This window comes from Phyllostomus hastatus, unplaced genomic scaffold (genome assembly GCF_019186645.2).
Source record: "Phyllostomus hastatus isolate PE091 unplaced genomic scaffold, TTU_PhHast_1.1 phas_contig_196, whole genome shotgun sequence".
NCBI lineage: Eukaryota > Metazoa > Chordata > Mammalia > Chiroptera > Phyllostomidae > Phyllostomus > Phyllostomus hastatus.
In genome coordinates, this window is record NW_025333709.1 from 22,528,432 (window position 1) to 22,553,899 (window position 25,468).

At 46.4% G+C, this 25,468-nt stretch overlaps 1 protein-coding gene across 1 annotated transcript in view; it reads right to left on the minus strand.

The window, feature by feature from the left end:
• Positions 1–2,894: 2,894 nt before the first annotated feature.
• The window catches only part of RELL1 (RELT like 1), a 60,855-nt gene continuing 38,281 nt past the window's right edge, over positions 2,895–25,468 (minus strand). Inside the window, exons 4-7 of the mRNA XM_045834640.1 lie at positions 23,321–23,378; positions 20,317–20,553; positions 17,430–17,568; positions 2,895–4,800 (exon numbers count right to left, since the gene is read on the minus strand). Coding sequence (XP_045690596.1) covers positions 17,430–17,568; positions 20,317–20,553; positions 23,321–23,378 — 434 coding nt within the window. The 3' untranslated portion in view covers positions 2,895–4,800. The remainder of the gene's footprint in view (positions 4,801–17,429; positions 17,569–20,316; positions 20,554–23,320; positions 23,379–25,468) is intronic.

The following is a 25,468-nucleotide window of genomic DNA, read 5'->3' on the forward strand; positions in this document are numbered from 1 at the left end:
GCAGGTGAAAACCTCGGGTGCAGAACACACTCCACTGTGACCACAGCCAAGCCCTTGGCAAGAAGAACTGCGTCGTGGGACCCCACTTCCCAGCCCCAACATTCCACTGTGCTCAGTGGGAAGGGAGGAAGGGTTCCTCCAAGTCACGGCTATATAGGGGTGGAGGAAGCTACATATTGAGATAGATTTGGGAAGAAAATGCAGGCGCATACACGGCCAAGGACAGTCTCCCTAGTGAATCCACCCACGACCTGCTGGTGCCGAGAGAGGGAATAATCGTTCAAGCGGGCATTGCGAGTCTGGCGTTCCATCTCCACGTGGAACAGAATGGTCGCAGGTGCTTCCTGCCCAGCTGCTCGCCGCTCCCCTCACAAGCTGAGAAAGGCAGAAGGCAGAGCAGTGACCCAGCCCCACCCACCCCGCACCACCCGTGCTGGGGACGATGTCAAAAGGCTGATGAAGAATAAAAGGCGTCAACTTTGATTCCTCTTGACTATAAACAGTGCGGGGGGGGGGGGTTGGGAGTGGGGGCAGAAATTCTAACATCCACCCTGGTACATATATTCTGGGTATCTTCATTTTCATAAAGTGAAAATTATAAAAATCAGTTTTTCCACTTCCTTAGCATAAGCTGGTATTGATAATCTTGTTGCCGAGGCAAAAATAATAAAATAAATTAAATTAAATTAATCTCAGTCAAAAATCCAATGAGGCACTACAAGGAGTGAAGTTTGCCGTATATGCATTGTTACATGTTTAACCAGGATATGAATGAATGACGGAATGCAGTTGGCGACAAATGAGTGTGTTAAAATGGGATCACATGACCACGATGAAGGGTTGGGGAACAGAGGAGCCGACCCCATAACTCTGGCGAACAGCATTACCCCTGGATTCGCTGAGGCTAAAAACTGAGAGAACAGAGCACATTGTGCTCTAGTTGGCAAATCTGTTTCTCTGAAGGGCATATCTATATATTTCAGCTGTTTTATATGTATGCTGGGGGTGGGCGAATATATTAAAAATTATAGATAAAAGCCAGGTTTCTTCACTGCAGGACAGAAAAGTTACAAAGAAGTGGAAAGTTAGGATGAGCCATCTGGAGCTGGACTGGAGTCAGAGGTATCAGTCTGGACTCATGCTTCTGTTTTAAAAATAGACACAGAAATAAATAAAAATGCATGTATGCACAGGGGTTCGTACTCTGTGTGTGTGTGTGTTTATTCCTATGAGGAGGCTGGAAGCAGTGACAGCCCAGCATCAGCGAGCACACCTAGTGCCCTGACCTTTATTTCTAAACATTCATTCTTCAAAAAGAGCAACCAGGGCTCCTCAATTAGTGGTCAATTCCAGGGCTGAGGCAAGGAAAAGGTCCCAGAAAATAAGAAAGGGCAAAAGGGAAGGAGAAAGGAAAGGAGGGAGGGAGGGAGGGAGGGAGGGAGGGAGGCACAAGGAAGGAGGGAGAGAATGGAGCTGAATCAAAAGGACACAGGCACCAACCTGGAAGAGCCATTCCAAGGTCAAAGAGCCTGAGGCACAACCTCCTAGTGGATAGTATAGTGAGTTGTAGCCCCTAACAGGAGTGTCTAACCTTTCGGTGTCTCTGAGCCACACTGGAAGAAGAGTTGTCTTGGGCCACACGTAAATACTCTGTGACACGTAATCACAAAAAGTCTCATAGTGTTTTAAGTAAATTTATGATCTTGTGTTGGGCCATATTCATAGCCATCCTGGACCGAGGGTTAGACACCCCTGCCCTAAAATGAAATGCTGATGTCCCAACTCCAGGCTCCTGTGAAGGTGACCTTACTTGGGAGCAGTGTCTTTGCAAATGTGATCAAGTTCAAATGCAGTCATGCGAGATTCCGGTGGGCCCTACACCCACCGACAGGCGTCCTTAGGAGAAGAGGAGCAGACAGAGGCACACACGCAGGGGGGAGGTCCGTGGGAGGCTGGAGGCAGCCACTGGAGTGAAGCCGCCACAAAGCAAGGACCACTGAGGGTGGGTAATGGCCACCAGGAGCTCGGAGAGAGGCATGGACAGATTCTCTCCTGGGGACCCCAGAAGGAACCTATTCTGCAGACACCTCCCTTTCAGACTTCTGACTTCCAACACTGTGAAAGAATAAAAACCTCATATTTTGTGGTAATTTGTTACAGGAGCCCTAAGAAACCAATACAGATGGTAAAAATTAATGGGTGAATGTTTAAGCAGAAATAGAATATTTGCCTAATCTCAAAGTACCTCAACTTACAAAAGGAAAATAATGACATCACCCAAATGAAACCTGGTGGCCACCACCTCAGCCAACCGTCAAGGTCGACATCACCGGTCACACATATTTACATCACATTCCCCAGATGTGATGCAACGAGGAAGGCCTCGATGGATGCCTTCCATAACGCAAAACCTTGATACAATCAGATGGGCTGGGCTGGCAAACTTCAGTGGAAGGGCACTTTACAAAGAAACTGACCGTTACACTCTCAAGCGCCAAGATCATGAAACAGAAGAGAAGACAGAAGGGGAACCACACGTCAGAGGAGACAAAGGAGACCAACAACCACGTGCAGTGGGGGATCCTGGAACAGAGAAAGGGCGTCAGCAGGACAGTTGGAGAGGTCAAATAAAGTTGTGTCTTCATGAGTTATAATACACCTACGGTAAGAGTCTTAGTTTTGATCATTGTTCCATGGTTACACGTTAACACGAGGGGAAAGGGCATACGAGAACTCTTGGTGCTACTTTTGCAATTCTTCTATATATCCAAAATTACCTTCCAATTTCAAAAATCATGATGGCGGGGCTGAGCAATGGTGTTGCCATGGGGGGAAACTCTGATGAGCAGAGTCAGCCACATGATTACTTGCCAAGTCAGACATAAGAAACACACTGCATTTGACGTTTTTATTTTTAACTCTGCTTTGGTAGTACAAAAGTCGTAAAAGTACAAACCAGACAGTTAAAAATACACTTCACACTCAAAAGGGTGAAAATTTTCCTTTACAAATTTTTACATCCAGGTGTCAGCCAGCTCATTCTCGACCCCCGGGGTCAGTCCACGTTAGTGTTCGGGCGAGCGCACCTGCGGGGGCGGGGCCCGACCCCTGGTGGGGGGGAGGAGGGAAAACACCAGGCCTGTAAACATCGGTTGCTTTGGGAACACTTGGGAGTATTTATTAGGTCATAGAAACCAGTAGAAAGCTGATGTGTTGAAAATATTGAATGCTTAACATTTGGCATATTTGGAAGACAGACAAAAACTGCTCAAGTATTAGAAAATATTTAAAACATACTACTGGCATATATACAACTTTAAATATTTTTGGGTATTCTCTTGCCTGTTGTATTGCTATTAAAAAAGTTCTCTGACCTGAATAAAGTTAAAAAATACTTAAAGCTGAAGAATATCTTACATGTTATCCCTCACCATTTTGAGGGCATACTCTTTAAACAACAAAATAAGTGTTCTTCTTTTAAAACTGAAAATATTGGTCTAGACCGCACATATATTATTTACATTAATTCACATCCCCCAAATTCCTACATTGCTACTTCTTGGACCTCAGTGATATTTGTGTCCATACTGACCTCCTCTAGTCCCCTGTGCAAACATGAACTAAACCTCCCATTCCTGTAAAAGGTTAGGAACTTTTAGTTTGATGCCAGAAACAGAATGGAATGAGCATATGTCCAGTAAATACTACTTTCAGATACGTTTTCATGGAAATCACCTTCCTGGAGCCAAACGAGAAATGTGCCTTCCCTCTCTGAAATAAAAGGAGTGTCAAGCAGGCAGGTCTCGGAGATCTCCCTGCACGCGGGCCCTCCCAGCCTGCGGCCCAGACCGGCCACCAATGTCCCCTGCATTCTGTCAGGAGTTTCATAAACTCTAAGGCAAAAAAAAAAAAGTAGGGTTTTCCAAGCCCAGAGGGGAAGTAACCACCAAGGTTCTTGTAAATGACAAGCATTAGTTACAAGCTGCAAAACAGCAAGTGCACCAGGGAAAAGAAGCCAGAGGGAGGGGCGGGCCCACCTGCCAGGACAGTGGAGGTTTTTTGGTTTTGTAACTTTAACTTATTTTCCCCTTTCTTGAGTGGACTAAACAAGAATTGCTTAGCTCAAGTAAAAAAAAAAAAAGAACTCTCAATATTTTATACGTGACCTAAGAGAACGGCATGGTGAGTCCTTGGTCCACCAGCTAGTTCCGTCTGACTCTGTGACCTCTGGCGAGGTCAGTGTCTCAGGGCTAGACTGGGTTATCTTCAAGGACCTTCCACCACCCAAGAGTCATCTTTATCTTTTGTAACAGTTAAACTGTAGATCTTCTTACAACCAGTGTAAAATTGGAAGTAAGGGTTGTGGGAACAGAAGCACTTACACACACACACACACACACACACACGTGTACTCTCACACACAGAGAGAGCATCAGCTCAGACTGTACACAAGTAATTCCACTGTACACAGTGATCATTCTGGAAGAACGGTACACACGAAGGCCAGGGGTGGGGGACTGGGAGGGGCAGTGGCTGAAAGTAGCTGGGAAGATAAAAAATCAGTTCTTCTCTTCCCTGGACATATAATAAATTTTTGTCAGGTTTTTTTTTTAAACCAAAACTTGTTTCAACGCCAGCTGAATTCTGTATCCAGCAGAGCAAAAAGATTTCCTTTCAGCTTTTTCCGTAGGCCTGCAGACTCCAGAATAGCAGTCATGTAAAAGATAAAAAATATTTCTTGGGCAACTTCATCTCTCGTTACGTTTTCAGTCTTTTAGAACTCTTCAAATGCAGTCATTCCTGAAAGAGAAATCAAGACAGGTAAAGCTTTATAAAAGGTAAGCATAGTATCACACACTGATCTGCCCGAATATTTAAAACACAGAGAAAGTGTAATCCATCCCTACCCTGTCCCACCCCGTCCCACAGCGTTCCTTCCCCCATTGCACAGTTCTTCTAGAAGGCAGGCTAAAGAAATGTAAGCACCACAGTTCCAAAAAGACCTCATTATCAAGGTTTTAGAAACGAAGAAAGACGAGACGTTGAGAACCACAGTGGATGCAGGGTATCGGTCTGCTCTAACACGAGTTTCTAGGGCGGGCCTCCGCCCCCCACCCCGGCCCTCCCCCCGTGTGTCCCGTGTCTCTCCTCGGGCCTCTTCTTTAACTCCTCAGCCACGCCGTGTCACGTGAACACGCTCAGTCCCGAGGAGCCTTAGCTATCCGGCGTCTAAGCCACACCAAACAGAGGTAACTCAGAGTCCCTAGAGCACGCAGGGCAGCTGGGCTGGGATTTCACTAGCAAGTCAGAGCACAGGACGACTGCTTGGTCCTAGGTCTTCGCTGTACGTACCCCCAGGGCTCCGTGTTGTGTTAGTAAGCTCTGCTATCAACTCTTCCAAGGCGTGTCTGCACTTACATGGCAAACGAAGTCTCCTGTACACTTGTAACACAGTGTTCTCTTTTCCAAAGGGTGTCTTTCCCCCCGCCCCCCAAGATCTCTTCTACGTGACAGATGGTTATGCACCCTTCGCTTTCCCTGTTTCCGAGACTGGGCTAACCCAGGATGGAGCTGTGAATGCTGGAACACACACACCAGGCAGGCCAACCTCCAGGCTGAGGAACAGGACGTCCTCTCGTCTGCCGGAAGTGTGTTTGCCTGTAATGCTAAACAAAGCCAGAGATGACACCGGCCAGCAGACATGCGGAGAAAGAGCAAGAAGTTGATAGACATGTCTCAATGTAAGCATTACTTCATACTTATTTCTAATTCACCCTTCAAAATATAGTCTATTATTATCCGTAAGATTCTTTTCTGTCACTTTATAGTTTATAATTTTCATAGTGGTTATCTGAGAGAGAGAGAGAGAGAGAGAGAGAAAGACAAAGATACTGATTTACTAAACCAAATAGGCTGATGAAGGACACTTATCCCCTTAGCTAAAAAGGAAATGAAATATTGTCCCTAAAACAGCACACACTGAGTCATTCATTATAAACAAAATAATTCCCTGCACTTTGTTGCCACAACCTAGCATGGCTAAACCATGGATTTGAACCCTAAAACTATACAAAGTCAAGTCTGGGAATATTTTCAGTTGACAATTGATTAATATGGAAAAGACTAGCAAGAAAAAAAAATGTAGAAAGGCCAGAGGTGGAGAAATAGAAAAATGGTCCTAAAAGGACAAAAAGAGAGGAAGAGAATTTTCCCAGTATAACTTCAAACTAGGCCATTATCTAGAAAATTGGTATTCGACTATTTTTATTACTCCTTTCACCATCTGCTCCCTTTGAACTAGACTTTCATGCATCAAGGAGAACAGGGCCAAGGGTGAAGGATGTGAGGCGTAGAATGGAACGTTTCATCACAGCAAGAGCTTTCATTCCAACGTAGGAGCCATTCCCATCTCCAGCTCTTCGCGCAGATCTGACCCCTGTTAGTGGGCGTGCTCCACGGAGGGCTGGATGGGCAAAGAGGGGTCTGTGGCCTGACCCCGTGACCTGCTCCCGCGCTGGCACACTCGCACTCCCTCGTGGTCGTGGTCAGGCAGTGGGGTTTCACACAGGATGAAGTTCGCACAATGCTGACGAGAGAGCGGAGTGGTCAGCGACCCGCCCGAAGGGGTGCTCTTAGGGTCAGGACCATCCTGCCTTCTCCGCCCTGAACCGTGGCGTGGGCTAACAGGGGCCCTCTGTGGGCCTGTAATTATCCATTCGATACCACTGGACCATGGTGGATGAGGGCTCCTTGAATCTGTGGAAAGTAAAACTTCGAATAATGGGAGTGGGGAGGGGAACCACTGTATCTTTTTAAGGAAGGCATGTAGATCCCTGGTTAAAAAGTGTTCACTAGAAAAAAGGATCTGGTCCCTTTAAAAATTTCACACATGATTTAACACGTTAAGTATAAAGGCCTCAAAGGACAGGTGTCAAGGAAGGAAACGGCCACCTGATCAATAACAACAGGAGCTGGCATTTACAGAGCGCCTCCTCTGTGCCAGGTACTGACGTGCTAAGCACTGGAGGTTCAGTGACTCAACCTTCCCAACGGTCCCACGAGTCAGTGACAATTGCCATCTTCACAGGAGGAAGCCAAGGCTCACAGGTTCAATAACGCGCCCAAGGCCACACTATAAGGGTCACCCCAGACAGCACTGTCACACCAGCCATTCCAGATACACCGTGGCGCCGCTGAGATCTGCCGGGTCCCTCCCTTCTCTGCTCCCCGCCTGCGTGGGGCGATGGACAGGAAGTGCAGAGCCCAGAACCGCAGGCAGGGCCACTCTCCGGGGAAGTCGCTGTGGCTGCACAGCACTAGCTACACTAAAGGGTGCTGAAAACCTGCACCCGAAGAGGGACCCGCATCAAAGGTGCACCTGTGTGACAGTGAGGAGACACACAAGCCTACAGGACCACACGGCCAGCTTCAGAATTATCGAGAGCACTTTTAAATACAACCAATGGGGAAAGTTATCTATGGAAACAGAGTTAAAATTGCAACAGTAATATTCACACTCTAGTCCTATAGCAACAGGTATGTGATCTTTCACCAGTGACCTCTAACCCTTCAGGATCAAACGTCCTAGTTAGAGGATTGTCTGGAACCAGGCTTAGTCGACACTCCGGTTACGTGCTGGCCACGGCTAGTGGAAAACACGTGACCACGTGACCACACCATCTTGGCACAGTGCTGCCTGCATGGACGGGCACCTTGCCGGGTGCAGATTAACAGGAAGATAGCAGAAGGTGCCTGGTGCCTCTGGTCCTTTAACTCTCGTTTTGGTCTAAAGTCTGTGGTATTAATACTAATACCACTAGTGCTAATTAATATCAATACCGTTCTATTTTAATGAAGGCTCCATGTTTATTTAGAAAGCACAGCAGACGCATGCTCGTCCGGGCCAACCCATGCAGAATCTTTAAGTCAGCATTCTCGGAATAATCAGGGCACACACTTTAGAATGGGCTCGAGTATCATTAAAAGCAGCAGGTTCTTTGGGCCAGACCCACAACCTACTCAATCAGAACCTGTGTAGCTGGAGCCCCGGACTCTGCTTCCGAGGTGCCCAGGGGATTATGCCCGAATAAGGCTTGAGTCAAAGGGAAACCCTGCACTGTTTGTCAACTGGTAACAACCAGAAGAACTAAATTTAGCCCCGAAAGGCAAACCCTGCAAATGCGACACTGCAAAGTCAGCCAAGGTCAAAAACTCTATCACAGAAATGGAAGAGGAAACAGGTAGGACAGAAACATTTAGAGACTGAAATGTAAATGAAAAAACTTAGTAACTCAATCTGAACTACAAAATTTTTGAAACTAAAATTCAGCTGATCGGCAGAGGTCTGTTTTAACGAGCACATGAGTGAGCTATCATCACACCTGTTATAAGTTATCGCTGGAGGCCAGCTGCATACAAAGCGCCACCTGAAGGCACAGCCTTAGCCTTCAAAGAGCCTGGAGCTTGCAGAGAGAGAACTTAAATAATCAGCTTCGAGCTAAGACAAAATGCAACCCAAAACAAACCTGGGTATTTCAAAACTTGCTTTTTCATCTAGGAGTGCATTAGTAGATGCTCTGTGTCTGTACGTACAGCTCTGCTCACCAGCGTGGCCTCCCTGCTCAGGTGTATGACCACGCCCATCTCCCTGCACCCCCTTCAGCACGCGCTAACCCGGGAGACCATGGAACTGGGCTGGCTGCGGGGTCTCGGTTTACATATGTTTATTCTGTGATTAAATATGGATAATATTTATAGTGTTCCCTTTGACTCTCAGATGAGTCTCATTCTGGATGGAAGTTATACCGTCATGCTAGTGTTAACATTCATCTTCGCCAACAGAAAGGCAAACAGTGATCTCATTTCAGTATGCATTTATTTGATCATTAGTAAGGCTGGGCATTTTTCATAGTTATTGAACATTGCGTCTTCTGTGCATTGATTATAAGGGTTCTGCACCCAATTCCAGTGTGTGTGTGTGTGTGTGTGTGTGTGTGTGTAAGAGAGGGGGGGAGATGGAGGAGGGACACACAGGACAGCAAGTTCCAGCCCTCTGATCACACGGCTGGCTGGCTGGCTCCCCTGGCAACCAGCTCCCAACTTTGGGAACTGGTTACTAGGGGCTTTACAAGTGACCTCTGCGGCACAACAAAAGTCACCTTTGGCTCTCACCACTTAGGAAATGTCAAACATTCTATTAGCTCTGTGCCAGAACTGGGTGTGAAGACCAAGTATGTATTTCTTATTATAAATCACAATATCACAGATTGCCACATCATAGCCCCTACTTTGGAAAGGAGTTTCAGAATTAAAATTTTAGTTTTTTTTAATTAAAATGTTTATAGGTATTTTTTTCCATTCCAAATGGAAACAGCTTTTTAAAGTCACATTGGGATAAAATAGATATTCCCACACATTATATTGCCCTCTTCATGGAATAATGCCAAGGTCAGATTTTGCGTCCATCAGAGTTTGACTCTTCTGACAGCAGATTTGGCCCTTACTGGGTCATCTAAAGCTTGCCCCTCACTGAGTTATAGCCTCACAGCAATTTAAACATGTTCATATATTTAGCAAAAATGGGTTTCCTGAGAGACAGTGACTGAACACTTGTGATTTACGAGCCCTTTGACAGCAAGAGTCAGAGCACTCTGTTCCAAGTAAAATGTAATTGGCATAAAAAAATTTATCTGTATCCAGAGAAACAGGGTTCGCCTGGGAAATATTTAAATGCAATTCAGCAGCATTCGTCTCAGCGCTAGGATTCAATGTCTACATTAAGCTACAGGTAGAATAACTTAACTTCTCTGAGCCGTACCACACCTTTCTGATGAGGAAAAGCAAACGTGGTAGAAATTGCCTCTCTATTGGCTCGTGAGCTGGAGTGCAGCTAACCAGCCGTCAGTCGGCCTCTCACGCTGGCCCAGGCATCAGATAAATAGCACTGCACCGCCTTACAGGTTATGCCAACCTTGGCCTCTCTGAGTGGCAGAAAAATTAAGAAATACAGACACAACATTAATTGCTCACAGCTTATTTGCCAAATGTATACATAGGGCTTGATATAACATCTAGAATTTGCCTGCTTAGCACTAAGTGCCCACGAACAACATCCCTAAGAGATAGATGATATTACTGTTATCCCCACTTTTCAGATGGAGAAGCTGAGGCAGGAGAGGCTAAGATACTTGCCCAAGATTACACAGCTAAAAGGTGACAGACCAGGACGTGAGCACCAAGGACCTGTACTGTGGAGCCACCACAGGCTCCTACATCCTGCAGCTGCAGAAAAAAGGCACCCTTCTTTATTAAGCTAGTTGATGTTAGTAGAGATCAAAGCCTCGAGTTACAAATTCAGAAAAATAAAAATCCTAGTTATAACTATTAATGCCTTCTTCTTTCTAGTCCTGGGCAGAAATGTCACGACAAACATTCCCCGCGCCGCCTCCCTCGAGCCCCTGCAGGTCTGTTTTAGGTCCAGCCAAGCCTCCATGAGCGTCCGGCGCTGCAGTCTCTCCAGTAAGAGGGGCAGATGTCACGGCCTCTCTTTCTGAAGTTCCGATCAAACGACAGGGCTCCCGAGGGAGCAGAGAAAAGCTCTCTGAGGGGTCATGGGTCAGTCTCTGGGCAGCACCAGGGCGGGGCCCTGCAGCGGACCCTGCCTAGGGAGATGTGTGTGGAGAGGAGATGGCTTGCTTTGCTGGCGATTCAGAACAAAACAAAAACCTCTGGTTCTCATGCTGCCTAAATTCTGGGAATGCTGATACTATGTTTTAGTCTCTTCTGTACGCAGAACAAGGAGGAATAACTTAGAACATCATAGTGATGACAGCAAAGTATGTTTTTAGATCCTCCCAAAACTCTCAGATTGTGTCCATAAATGTTTGGGAGCTGTTTCCAACAAGAAAGAATGAATAGGGCACAGAATTTTTAAACTGCATCCAGCATTTTTACTATTCATGGCTCAAGCAATGCGGGAGAATAAAACTCAACCGTCCAAGGAACCTGTAGTCATCAGCTTCAACAAAGAGGGGGAACTGTATGTACACACGTATGATGTATGAGCATGTATTTACACAGAGAATAACCCCGAACGGATACAGAGGACGCCAGTGTCCTCTGTGGTCACCTCTGGGAAAGGGGACTGGGAGATGGTATGTGTGGGATGGGGATGGGGGGCAGATAGGGGGAAGGCTTACATTTTTAAAGACTTAATTATTGTGCAGACTTCCAACACCCAATACCTCAGAGGCAGTGAAGGGACTAAACCATCGGGAAGGCCCAGTCCAGGCTCTGGAACTATCAGCTTGACCTTGAGCAACATACATGACCTCCTGGGGCTTCCCTACCTAAAACAAGGGTGCTGAGGGCCTGGAAAAAAAGTCTGCTATAGACACTAGAACAGAAACTCCACGGGAGCATGGCCCCCGCCTGTCCATCTTCCACAATGCCACATCCCTGAGGCCAGGCGCAGCGTCTGACTAGTACATAGTAGGGGCGCAATAAATATTTTAATAGGTATACTTACACCTGAATTGGCCTGAACTGGCAATCACTGCCCCCCTGAAATCTCATCGTCCATGTCTACCTGGGAGAAAAGATAGCTTGCAAACCCGGACCTGACCCAGGCCCGGCGCAAACAGACAGACAAGCAGCGTCAGGAGGTCCCCATGGGACAGCAGAGGAGGCTCTGCCTGGTGCAGGCCGACAACGCCTACATGATCATTACTGTGCGCTCCTCGCTCCTCAGTTAAGCCGAGCAAGGATTTTCCCCTCTTGATGGAGAAAGCAACGTTCCCTGGCACTTCAAAGCCACGGAGCATGTGAGCTCCAAAGTGTGGGTTTCTTCCCGTACAGGCCCTCTCACCGCCTCACCCAGGGAGCTGGGAAAAATTAATCGCTCTGAGCCCAGGTCCTCATCTGTAACATAGAAAGATTATCACCCATAACTCACAAGAGTACAGTTTCTTTTTATAAATTTGTATACCACAGTCCCCTTCAACACCAGCGAATGGAATAAAGGAGCTTCCACCAAACCTGAGATCCTTTTGTTTTTTACAAAAATGTTACTCTGGAAAAATTATGTGCCATGGAGGAAAATGTGCACTTACTCGGGGCACCTGAAGTTTCCCATCCTCTCCTTCCCTGGGGAATCAACAAAGGAAGTGCAACAGCAAATACAGCAACAGGACTGCAGGGAGCCTCCGCAGGGACCCTCCGCCACAACTCCTGGCACAGAGTTCAAAGGAAAGGAGAAATGCTCATCCTTCCCCACTGTGGGAGGAGACAGGAAGGCACCAAAGGTCAGAAAAGCTGGCCTTGTGTTTGGCCACCATGCTCAGGAGGGAGGGAACATGGCCCATGGCACAGTCTTGTCAAAAAGGGGCAGAGCAGAGCCCAGCAGAGCCGCACTGTTAGGTGCAGAGAACTTCCCAGCTCTCACTGTCATCCTCTGATGTTTATCATAAAAGGAACTTAAGTTAGCAAAGCCTTTCCATTGCCAGCCCGGGCCAGGTAGCTCAGTTGGTTAGAGCAATGACCCAATACACCAAGGTTGCTGGTTTGATCCCCAGTCAGGGCACATACAAGAATCAACCAATGAATGCATGCGTAAGTGGAACAACAAATCGATGTCTCGCATGTTTTCTCCCCCTCTCCCATCTTTTTCCTCTCTCAAATTAATCAATTTAAAAAAATCTTCAAAAAACTTTTCTATCACCTTATTACTAATTCTGATTCCACATCCAGAAAGAGAGGAATGGTTATTTCTCAGGTCCTCTTAACACAAACAAGACAATAGCTCAAATTCCTAAGAGACTTGCCAAATTTCTATGTTGAGATGTCATACAAGTCCAAAGATCTAATGTTCCTAAGAAGAAAAAAGGGATGTCCTGGTCAATGGGGCTCAGTGGTTGAGTGCTGGCCTGCAAACCAAAGGGTCACCGGTTCGATTCTCAGTCAGGACACATGCCTGGGTTGCGGGCCAGGTCCCCAGCAGGGAATGCGTGAGAGGCAACCACACATTGATGTTTCTCTCACTCTCTTCCTCCCTCCCTTTCCCTCTCTAAATATAAATAAATAAAATCTGTTTTAAAAAGGAAAAAGGGATTCACAGAACCTAAAGATGATGAAGAAGAATTAGTCAATAAATAACTAAGGCCACCAAGAACAGGATGAAAAGTATTAATAATAGTGAATTTTAATGCATACTAATACCAAAATCTGATTGCAGAACTCTTCACATACATTATAACATTTAAGTCCAGCAACAGCCCCATTTTAAAGATGAAGAATGCGAGTCTTGGAGGTTAAGTGATTTATTTAAAATCACTGGTAGTTACTGGCACAGTTAAAATTAAACCTAACCCGTTTAAACCTTGACTTTTACTCACTAAAATAAACTACTTAAATCACAATTAATAGAAGAGTTTCAATAATAAAACACTTTAAAATAAAGAGATGTCTACTATTACAAATTTGTGTTTCGATAAAAAATACTGTTATGTGAACTTTCCAAATTGAGGTTTTCAGTGAGACCCCCCACAAAAGGCAGAGGGCACACACTCCGGAAACGTGTGACACAGAACGCCCGCCACAGTGTCATCTGGAAGAGGGAAGGACCCGTGACAATGCACACAGGCGGTGGCATCTGTAGGCTGAAAGCAATTTGATTTAACTTTGAAGAACAAAAGCTTATTCTTCTAAGCAGAAACCAAAACACATTTTCTCTGGAAAAAAGGAACCATTTTAACCGCATTGCCAAAATAAATCAGGCAGAGGACACGTTAGCTCTGGCTGGCCAGGCCGAGGAGACAGGGCGGGGAGAACAGGGCGAGGAGGGGTGCCAGTGAATTGATTTTGTTTGTTAAGAAGAGAAGGAAAGAGGGAGAAACCCTGCCCCGGCCTCCACACCGCTGTGTTCAGAACACTAAGTCCAGTTTCTAGTATCAACCGCCTCACCAAAAACGAGAAACCTAACCAGTGAGTAGATATATTCTGGATATCTGAATCAAGTCTACAGTAAAACAAGGTACTACAGTAAAAACATTTTGGCCAAAAATTCAAATTTAAACAAAGATATTTTTCAGGAAAAAAAACACAACTCTAAACTCTGTATTAGATAGTACAAGAAACACATAATGTTCCCATCCTCAGGCAAATCCTTCCCTTCAGTCCAGAACCAGAGGTTTGGGCCTAGGAGGGCAAGTTTCAGGATCTCTCCACTCAAAAAATCAAGCCATGTTAAATATCCTAAATGTATTCTTTCTGGGGATGAGAAATAAATATAAAAAAAAGCAAAAAAATTGATACATACATACATGTTTTTAAAGATCAATCACTGTCCCTTCCCCACTTTTCAGAGTCCGTTCTCCCCTGGGGTCACCAGACATGGCCCCTCAACAGGTCCCAGCCCCGGCAGACTGACCGCGGGACCTGCTTTCGCTGGACCAGGCTGAGTGGCGAAGTCTGCGGTTCCAGAAGCCAGGCTTGGAGTCGAAACCCCACCACAGCCTTGCTGGGAACTCTGAACAAGTTCTTTTACCATTATTCACCTGCAAAATGGGTACTGAGTAGCACCTGCCTGTTGTTGGCTTTGTGAGGATGAAATCCGTCAATGTGCAGAACGTGCCTTTCAGAGCACACCAGGTATATGGCAAATAGTCAATAAACGGTAGGTATTAGACTTAATCACTCCATGACACACGAGCATTCATAGTATTCACTCTACTTGTGAGCTTGTTTGAAGATTTCCATAATAAAAATTTTTAATTTTAATTCCAAAGTTGATTCCAAGTGGAAGGCTAGGAAAACGCATCCCCTTCCTGCCTACTCCGCGGGCTGACTTAGACTGCGCGGCACTGCGCGACTACCCTCTGCTGAGAGCCAGCTGCGGACCACACACTCTCTGGGCGCTGGCCCTCGTCAGTAAAGTTCACATTCCAGGGAACGGGGAAGAGGGCAGTTAAGTACGACTGCCAAGTTGGGGAGCTAGGATATGAGCATACATCTTCTGATGCAATTCAATGCTCTCTCACAAAATCCTGGTGGTTTGCAGGAAATATCAAAGTTAAAACGGTTAAATGTGGTCAGAACTTCAGAGGATGAGATCAAATTCCTGCAGTCAGATACGGGCAGAATTTGGAACAAGAAAACCAGCTGAGCTACCCTAATTCTTTCAACCTCCCCACACCTTGAGGTCCTCCTCCAGGCAGCAGCACAAACCAGGCCCGGGGACCTGAGCGAGGCTCTAATCGGGCTGAGGTGCATTTCCGCGTGGTCTGCGCCAGCTCTCAGCATACGGTCAGGCTGAAGGTTCACATGCAGACTCTCCCTGCAACCCATGCTCCCTTTGCTGCTAAACTGGCTGGGCCTTCCTCACCCAAGGAATGGCCAGACGCCTCTCTTCCCAGCCAGGGAGGTAACTCCTTGTGACTTCAATCAGAATGTTTCTCTGGTTCACTGAAGTCACTCGGGATTTCAGGTCTAACATCTGAGCCACCACCTACTCTGTCCAATAAAACTTTCTGCAATAATGGAAACGTTCCGCGTCTGCACTGCCCTGTGTGGCACACCCTAAATTTTTAATTTTAATTAACTTGAATTTAAGGAGCCACAGCCCAGGAGGTATCTAGATCATTGGTGGAAACATTCCTCATTCATGGGTCTAGGGCTGTGTCTTCATGAGCACCCTAGGGTGGCAGGACAGCTGGTCTTATAACCAGAGACCCAGGTTCACATCAGCTCCTCTTCCCAGCTCTACGCCCCTGAGCGTGCAGCCTATCACTTCTATTCATTGGTTTCTTGTCTGTAAAACTGAGATGCTCGTATCCACCCCATTGGGAGATGTTTATAATGGAAACATGTGAGATACATACCACATGTCCAGAAGACAAGAACACTGAGCTCCTTTCATTATTATCTTCATCATCCTCCTCCTTTTCCTAAATTCCTCCTGGTTGCTTTCCCAAGGCACCAGTAACTGGCTGAGAAGCCAAAGACAGATTTCTGCGCTGTTTCCCGTCTTTAAAGGAAGTCCCTATTCAGCTCCGAAACTCAGGGGAAGAAGCAGACCCCCACCCCCACCCCTGCCAAGGCAAGACTGTAAGAACCAGCACTGGGAAGTGCTCAGAGGCCCTGTGTCTACAGAACTTAGGAGCAACCCTTCCAGGTTACTTCCAGGCCACCCCCAGCCCCCTGGAGCCTGGGCAGATTACCAGGCTTCACTCAAAAGCCACTTCCTTCCCCTTCTCAGCCACACCAACCAAAAGTGAATGAACAAATAATAATCAACAGCCCTGACTGAGCATTTCCTATGTGCCGGGCCCTGGGCTCACGTGTTATTTCACAGAAATCTCACTGCCACCCTGAGGCAGGTAACATCATTTCCGTTTTCCAGTGCGGTAAGTGAGGCATAAAAACGCCAAGTACCTTGCCCAGATCCCAATGCTAGTGACTGAAAAACTTCGAAAACTGGGATTTGAACCTGGCTGCCTGACTCCACCAGTCCACTCCCCCATGTCCCACCCGCCCTCCCTTTGCCTTAGTGTTCAGGCCTAAATCACAGCTTCTGGAACATGACCTTGACTGTGTCCTCACAGTCACCCCTTCTTGTAGAATAAGAAAACAAAAAGGATGAATGCTACTCAAAGCAGAAAAGAAAGGAAAGAGTAAGGTAAAAGCTAAGCTAATATCAAATTATTACGGGCATTTTTTTAAAGCAATAGCTCCCAAAATTAAAATTGCCAAACCAAGAAGCTTTTACTTTTGTTTTTAAATTGAAACAGGAGGAATACTGCTTCAAAAATATTTGGTGGAAGGAGTAGTATTCCTACCTGGAGCATTTTAGAACAACGACACGTTAAAAAAAAAAAACTGGTTTCCAACTCAATTAATGGAAGAAGCTTGCCCTAGCCTCTTAAAAATCATGATTTACCTAGAAATGATTAAACGTTTATACTTCACTTGTCCTGCCTTATTTTTTAAAGGAAATTGAATATGCTGTTAATGTTTAAAAACCTATGGTGATTTCACATTTAATAAGTCCAGGGTCCCACCTTCCTTTTTTGCATAAGATCTAGCAACATTAAGTGCCTTCTGCCTTGTGGCAATGTAAACTCATAGATGGGTTATGTGATTTCTGGTTCGCTGTAAGCCCCACCACTCACATTGCCTCATAAGTAGTCCTCTCTCCTCTGCATCATGCAGGCCAAGCCCCTGGAGGCAACGAAGTTGGCAGCCTCTTTATAAGAACCTCTGGACAGACACGGAATCATATTCAGTCCTCTCCAGTCCAACCAGCTGCCAGAAAGCATCCTCACCTCCCTGCCCAGTCATTCCATCCCCCAGCCCCCGTGCCCAGGAGAGGCTCTCAGTACCCTCTCCTGGCCATGCACTGCCCCACCTCCAATGTCACCCAAACCACAACTCACCTACTCCTCTGTGCCGCTCCGATCTCTCTTCACAGGTGTCGCTGGCACCTCCCCATTAAGGCTTTCGGTCCCACTCATCGACATCAAACTCCTCCGCTCCTTTTGGTTTGACTTGTGCTCCACTTTTGTAACTCTGAACCTGAGGGGGCAAAGAGGAGATCTGAGGGGTTTTGCTTTTCCAGTGAGCAAGGATTAGGAGTGAATCAAAAATCACCCATGGAGAGGATCCCAAATGAACTCAGCCGAAAATTAGGACGTCGACAGAAAACACGGAGGCAGCAGGAGGGGTTCCTGCCGGCAAATGCCCTGCCCCCTGCCAAACTTCCCAGCTGATTTTCACTCCATACCCCACAGGCTGTGCCGGGTACTTCACACAGCGTGGGAAAGGTATTGCACACGTGGTACTCGGCTGCTCCACAGCCTCGGGGTTGTGGTTTCAGGGATGCGGGCTTTAACATCAGACTGGGCAAAAGCATAACCAGACTAATGGAACGACGTGGCCAAAACGCTCACTCAGACTCCACCTTCGTCAAAGATACACCTGGAGGAGGGTCTGCCACACACACAGCCGGGGGCGTCCTACTATGTATTTCATCAGTATCAGTTGGTAGTAGGGTTTTTTCGTGTCTAGTTTTTGTCTGTTATTTTGGAAAGCAAATTTGGGTTAATTTTCATTGAGAATTAAGGGAAAATAAGGAAATTTAGGAAGAGATTTTCATTCAGGTGAAGAGAGAAGTTAAAGAAATTTACTTAATGTGACTGTTTTTCTAGTCCATCCTCACCAAACCCTGAAGTCTTTCGTAACAGTGTCTCTCCCATTCTGGCCTGAAAGTCCTTTAAAAGTATCTCAAATAAACTCTTCTTTGTCCAAAATGAGATCACCCATCACCATGAAGGCGGAGACTGAGAAAGTGGAAGGAGGATCCAGGAAAGCTGTCACCGGAAAGCTGTTCTGTCGAACCACAACCCTCTCTAAGTAGCATGTGCTGGAAGGCAGCCCCTCGTCGTCCTGCACGGCTGAGAAAGAAGGTGGTATCTGGGGCATTCCGAAGGGCCATGTTGAATCTGAGTTGAAAATTTCAGCAGAAATTTTCTTTGAAGCAAAGAAAACATGCTTTGTCTAAACAAGCTACAGGTTCTCACTGCATTCCACATTCATAAATTCCCATGACTCCGCTTAATAAAGCAGCGCGGTCATGAGATGCGCCGTTTCGCTGGAAGTGGCACACAGCCCAGTGGTCTTCCCTTTGTGGCTTGTGTAACACAGGGAGAAATCCAACTGAATTAAAATAACAACAGCCAGTATTTCCTGAGTGCATTATAAACACCAGCAACTGGCCTGCGTCTGTTACAGCGGTCATCTTATAGAGTCTTCACTGTGACTCAATGAGGTGTTATCGTCATCCCCATTTTATGAAGGGGAAGACCGAGGCACAGAGTTTGTAGTAGTGGCACCAAGACGCAAACGCAGGAGATGCACTGAGTCCAGGAAGCCCTTCCCAGAGTCTGTCAGTACAGAAAGGAGGGTCGTGTACGTGCTACTGCCAGCTTTTGCTCGGTGTTCGCCCAGTCTGGTCCAGCACGCATGCTCGTACCAGATGCAGCGTTAGCAACGCAGTTCCTGTGTGAGGCTCAACCACCCAAACAGCAGACACTGCAAAAATGCTCTCTATGGAGTCAAACTGACTCATGACTTGAACTGAAAGATCTCTTACATCACATGTGGGTCCCAGGTAAATGGTCCTTTGGACAGGGACACCCAGGACGCCGGTGCGGTGAGCTAGAAGGCAGCCACAGGAACCCACGGGGAGCTGTCATGCTACAGACTGGACAGCAGTGGACCAGCTCCACTGCTCTTCTCCCTGGCACATGGCTGGGCATTTCCCAGGGCCTGGCAGGTAGGCATGGCCCAGGGATTGAGCTCCAGACAGTGGAGTGTGAGTGAAATGAAATGTGCCCCTTCTGGGCCCGCCTCACTCCAGCCTCCTGTGAACCACCCTCCGGGCGCTCTCCCCTCCAGCGAGCACGCCTGGCAGAGCCGAGGTGGAAGGAACCTGGGATGCCACAGGACCACTCGAAGAGCCACCCTCTGATCTTTCCATCTCCACACATGAAATGTAAACTTCTACACCCTAAACAGCTGAGATTTGGGCTTCCACTGTTACAGCAAATGTGGTGGTCGGCGTTGTCTGTCAGCTCCACTGGTGACACGTTGTTTCTGGGCGTGTCTGTGAGGGTGTTTCCGGAAGAGATTAGCACTTGAACCCATAGTCTGAGTGAGGTAGATCACCCCCCACCCAACATAGGTGGGCAGCATCCTGGCCCTTGAGGGCCCGAATGCAACAAAAAGGCAGAGGAAGGGTGGATTTGCCCTTTTTGCTGGAGCTGGGACATATGTCTCCTCCTGCCCTCAGGCCTCAGGCTGGGATTGGGACTTACACCATCAGCTCCCCTGGTTCTCAGGCCTTTGGACTTGGACTGAACTACATACACCACCAGCGTTCCTGGGTCCCCAGCTCACAGCCAGCGGATCTCGGGAGCTCTTAGCCTCCATAATCGCATGAGCAATTCTTACAATAAGTCTCCTCTTGCGTGTATCTCTATCTGTCTATCTTGTTGGTTCTGCCTCTCTGGATAACATTAATACACAAAGTAATTAATGTTTTACCTCAATTCATACATCTGACATCTGATCTAGCTATAGCCACCTCTTGGAATTCCTCTGCTGTTGGGAAAATGCAGAACTCAGACCAGAAAGTCCAGACATATGACCTGAGCCCAGCTAAGGAGAGCACACTTTGCATTTCACAGGTCAGTACCCAGCACAGTAACCCACCCAGCACAGCAACCATGTGACACAAACCCAGAGCACCCACAGGACTCTTACCTGCCCACAGAGAGGACGGTGACCTCCCCTTGACGCCTTGGGCGGCCTTCTTTGGACTTGTTGGCAGGTTTTATGAAGTGCCACCGCTTGTGCCTACACCGACTACACACGTCCCTCTCGACAGGACCGCCGACTGTGTGCAGATGGTGGCCACAGATGTGCTTCCCTGGGGTGCCACCTGGTGACAAGGGCCCAGGGCTCACAGGTGGGCTCCCAGGAGTGCTGGGGGTCACAGGGCTAAGGTGGGAAGGAAAAAAAAAGATACAACTGGTTACTTAAAAGTAACACCAGCTAAGGCAATCTCTCCCCCTACCACGAAAGAGGCAGGTTTAAATCAAAAGAAAAATAATGCCTCTTCCAATTACACCAATGGGCTTTGTGAACTGGTTTAGGCAGCAATTACTCAGCTCTTACGACTATGCAATGAGAGCTCATTTTAAACAGCAATAATGTGATTTATCACTTCTAGAGGGGAACTAACTGGATGGATATAAACCGCTGCTACTAATGAAGACGCACTCTTTGTCTTTCAAGCATTAGGTTTCTTTCAAAACAACTACTCTCCATTCTCGTGCAATCATACTAATTTCTCACATAGAGCAAAGTGTGTTTCCTACCTAGAAATCCTACCTAGATTTCTAAGCAAGGAGATGCCCTGGAGGATTTAAATTCCAATCAAATTATCCAATGACTTAAGGAACAATATTTGATCCAATTGACTATCACATCCAAAAAAGAAAGCTTTTAGGTCAATATATGCAAAGTGATGTTCAGTGCTGATAAAGTTGAAAATAGTAATAATAGAAATAGTTAACATAGTATTCTAAGCATTTGACATATGTTAATTTAATTCACTTTACAGAACCTAATGAGGTAGGCATCAATTTCCTCATTTAAAAAATTTGAGGCTCAAAGAAGTTTAATAAATTGCCCAATGTCACATGGCTAATGAGTAATGGGTCTGAGTTACAAATCTAGGAAGTCTAATTCTAGAAACCCTGATCCTAATCATCACATAATGTGTCAGAAACAGGGGCATCACTGTGATAATCTGGAAGAAATCCAGTTAGACCACCAAAAATATTACAAAGCAGAAGTGTACAGGCCAGGGACTGGCTCCTTTCAAAAGGCACATGTCAAGGTGCTGAGCCACTAGAAAAGGAGGAATTAAAACAGGACAGGGCCAGCCTGACAGGGAATCAGCCCCCTGATGTGGGGTAAGTGAGTGCAGGTGGGTATCGATCAGCGAGGAAACCTGTCACGGCGGAGCCTGACACCTGGGACCGTGCCGAGAGCCCCAAAGGTACAGGGGAGCCTCATGACTGCGTAAACCGTGCCCTGCGCTGTGGAACCAGCCTGCTGCACATCAAACAGAAGTGTAGCCCGTGGCTGAAAAGATATTCTCAGATATCCCAGATGACCAACAGCTTCCTGGCACTCTTTAGAGATGCTCTTTATATCATTCAAATAAAAACACACAGCCGCAGCTTTCTGGGGCAAAACCATGTTAAATGAACACTGTATAGTAAAAGGTTGAATTCAAAAGTTCAACAACGCTCATCCAACAAACACATACCAAGTGCCCGCTGGGTGTAAAACCCAAGGAAGACAGTACATGTGGCCCAAAGACGACCGAGGCAAACACACCACGAGCTAGCCCGTCCCGGGCACCAGATGTCTGTGCTCAGGGCTGCAATGTGGCGGGAATCACAGCTCATGTGTCTCTATGAACTACACCACCCGAGCTTCCCAAGCTGACCTTCCTGCCCTGAGTTACCTCGTTAAAGTGCAAAGCTAACGTGGCCAGTTTGACAAGCACACATTACATATTTGCAATACGCTGGGTGCCCCACCCACAGAGTAAGCAGAAGAAGGCCCAATCCCCTTGCCATGTCACTCAGTCCCGGCCTGCCTCGCTGGCCCTTCTCGCTACTGTCCACAGCACGTTCCCTGGCCTCCCCACACCGAACCTCTCCAGGTATATCCCACACTTTCCCGCTCCGGGGCCCTTTCTCCTCCACCTTCTCTGCCTACAGGCAGCCCGTGTGTCTTGCCTCTGCTTGTCGCACACCCGACTCAGGTGGCACTCCTTTGGAAACTGTCAAGCCTCCCGCTGGCCCCAGGGACCCCCTAGGGCACCTGGTCTCTACTTGTCCTACTGCACTCATGGGCTCTCCCCGTGAGGGCTCACACTGGACCAGGCATGTGAACGCCCCCTGCCCGCAGGCACTCGATAAACGCTCCTCACTAGAGAAATGACAATGTGTGTAGAAATAGTTCTGTAATTAAGTAGGAGGGACCAGGATGCTCAACAGCCATAACTAAAAACTGGTAATACAAAAATAGAACCTGGCAGGTACCTGCAAACCAGCCTGTTTTTCACTCATCGTCATCGTGGATGGAGATCTTTCAATGCCCGAGGTATTTTGTATTCCTTATAATAACCCAATTAAGTTGGTACAGTGATTATCTCCTTCTTTTTTTTAAACTATGCCATTTTTTAAAGATTTATTTATTTATTTTCAGGAGGGAAGGGAGGGAGATAGAGAGAGAGAGAGAGAAACATCAATGTGCGGTTACTGGGGGTCATGGCCTATAACCCAGACATATACCCTGACTGGGAATCAAACCTGCGACACTTTGGTTCGCAGCCTGTGCTCAATCCACTGAGCTGCGCCAGCCAGGGTTGATTATCTCCTTCTTGTAGGAGATGGAACTTGAGCTCAGAGTGGTCAGTTAACTTCCCCAAGAAGAGACGCTCAGTAAGTATTGGAGCTAAGACTCAACCCAGGTTCCTGTAAGCAAGGCTGTTGCTTTCTCCCATCACCGTTCCCTAACACAGCAGTTCCAGGCCAGGAAGGTTGTTAAACACTCCAATGCATGGGACAGGTCCCCACAGCAAATCATTATCTGGTCCAAATGTCAACAGTGTCAAAGCTGGGAAACCTGCTTGAGCAGACCATGAAAAAAGAAAGTCCCATTAAATGGGGGGAAGAGCACTCACCTTTCAGGGTCAGACACGGTGTTATCTGCTACCATTGCCTTTAAAACATCGGCATTTGCTAAGGGGAAAAAACATAAAGAATTAAAATAGCATGAGAAAGATGAGTAATCACAGAATCATCACATCAGAGAAGCTGTTGGAGAAAACACCTGATTGCATTCCTTCAGTTCATAGAGGAGGCCCTGGGGTCCCGGGGAAGGGAGGGTCTTTCCCAAGGCAGCCTCACAGTATGGCGCCAGCTGCCAATAACTTGTGCCAGGCAGGAGTTCAGTACTGAGTGGCAGAGAATCCACACAGAGGAAAGCAGGTCCGACACGGAGCTCTGCTTCCTGCACATCATTCCACTGTGACATTGGAAACACTTCTTCCTCCTCTCAAATGCTCCAAGGCATTCAGCTCACTTGACTAAGTGTGTAATAAAAGCTATGTCTTAAGAGACTTGGATGCCAATGATATTTCTGTGTGCCCAAGTAATAACCTCCACACTCTGGATACCCATGTGGTATCAAGTACATCCCACATGTAATATTCCATGTGGGCTATTTGGCTTCCCTATGCTTCCTGGCCACACAGGACCTTAACTCAGGCCAGATGATTTAAGATTCCAAGGGTTGGTCACACATACAAGTTACCTAATATGGATCCAGTTAAATCATACTCCTAATGGTTTTTTTTAACCTATTTTGTATATGGCTATCAACAAAAGCAAACTGAATCTAAGCTTCTGGGGTCCCCACCGCAGCCACACTCACAGGATACTGTTCTCTCGCCTCTTCCAGAGCAAGTGGCCATCCTCCCAAGGATAAAAGACGGAAGGGGATGTTTAAGTTTCTCTTGGATACTTAACTGGCAAGGCCACACATTATGACTGAGTCCTAGCCTTTCCAGTGATTTTAAAGCACTGTTCTCATGATGAGCCAGAACAAATGCTCTAGGGGTAAAAGAATAAAAAGTCACCATTCACCACCTGAGCTAACAATACCAACACTTAATGGTTAACACCTCGAATGACCCCCGCTACCGGGGAAAATTTACTCTGGTTCCAACTGCTTTTACACATTAACAGCGAAGGGTTTAGACGGTGTTTCTCAACTTTTTTTTTCCACTGTTGCCTCACCTGAGAATCTTTTCTGACATTTTTTCCCTAGTCACCTTCCCATGAAATTACAGCACTACAGATATCCCTTTTAATGTACTATATGTATAGCTGTGTTTTATATACAAATATTAAGCTTTTTGCCCCTACAATCTAATTTTCACCCCATCAGAACCCTTGCGAATGCATGGGTTTTTAAAAACTTTGTATGTATTAACACAACATACCATTCTTTTCTACAAGAAACATTTTTTTTGCCCTTCATGACTATCTGTGAGGATGTCTAATGCATTCCAAACACAGTTTTGCTCTAAATAAGTCTCCTGTCCTGACAAAAAAAAGTCCTAAACTAGATCATCGGTATCTTCTCCCACACGTTGACAAAGATGGCACGTTACCCTCTGAGAGACAAATTTAAGTATATTTTAGTGATGTCACTCATTTTACCCTTTGACTAATATTAAAGATTCAGAAAAACAATTTTCTTTCCAATAAAGTGTAGTGAATACACTATAATTTGCCAGTTGACACTTCTCCTCTGCCATAATTCACCAAACTTAAACTATAAACAGAAAAGAGGAAAAACCACCACAAAAAAGGTATGAAGACAAAAGTAGCACTAATAGCACTCACTTATAAGAATGAGGTTTTCAGAACAAAAGTTTAAATAGTCTCCTGAGAAAATGAATCACCTGTATAATGATAACCTTCTTTAAAAACATGAAATTACTTTTTATAGATTTGTGTTGTGGAGTACATGTACTCATGTACTCCAGTACCTCACCCTTAACTCCTAGAAATAATTAAGAAAGAGCCTCTCTGTTTACCACGAGTGAAATCTTTCAGAGTAGACACAAGCTTCTGTGCAAAATCATCCACACCCAGCCCGTCTGAGGAGGTCTGGTGTGTGGGATGAACACACACACACACACACACGCACACACGCTCTCTCTCTCCTGTCTCTAGTCTAACTTCTAGTCTATACCACGCAGTAAAGTTCAGCAATCTGTGCCTTAGAAACATTTTTGGTTTCCTGTGATGAGGAAACTTTC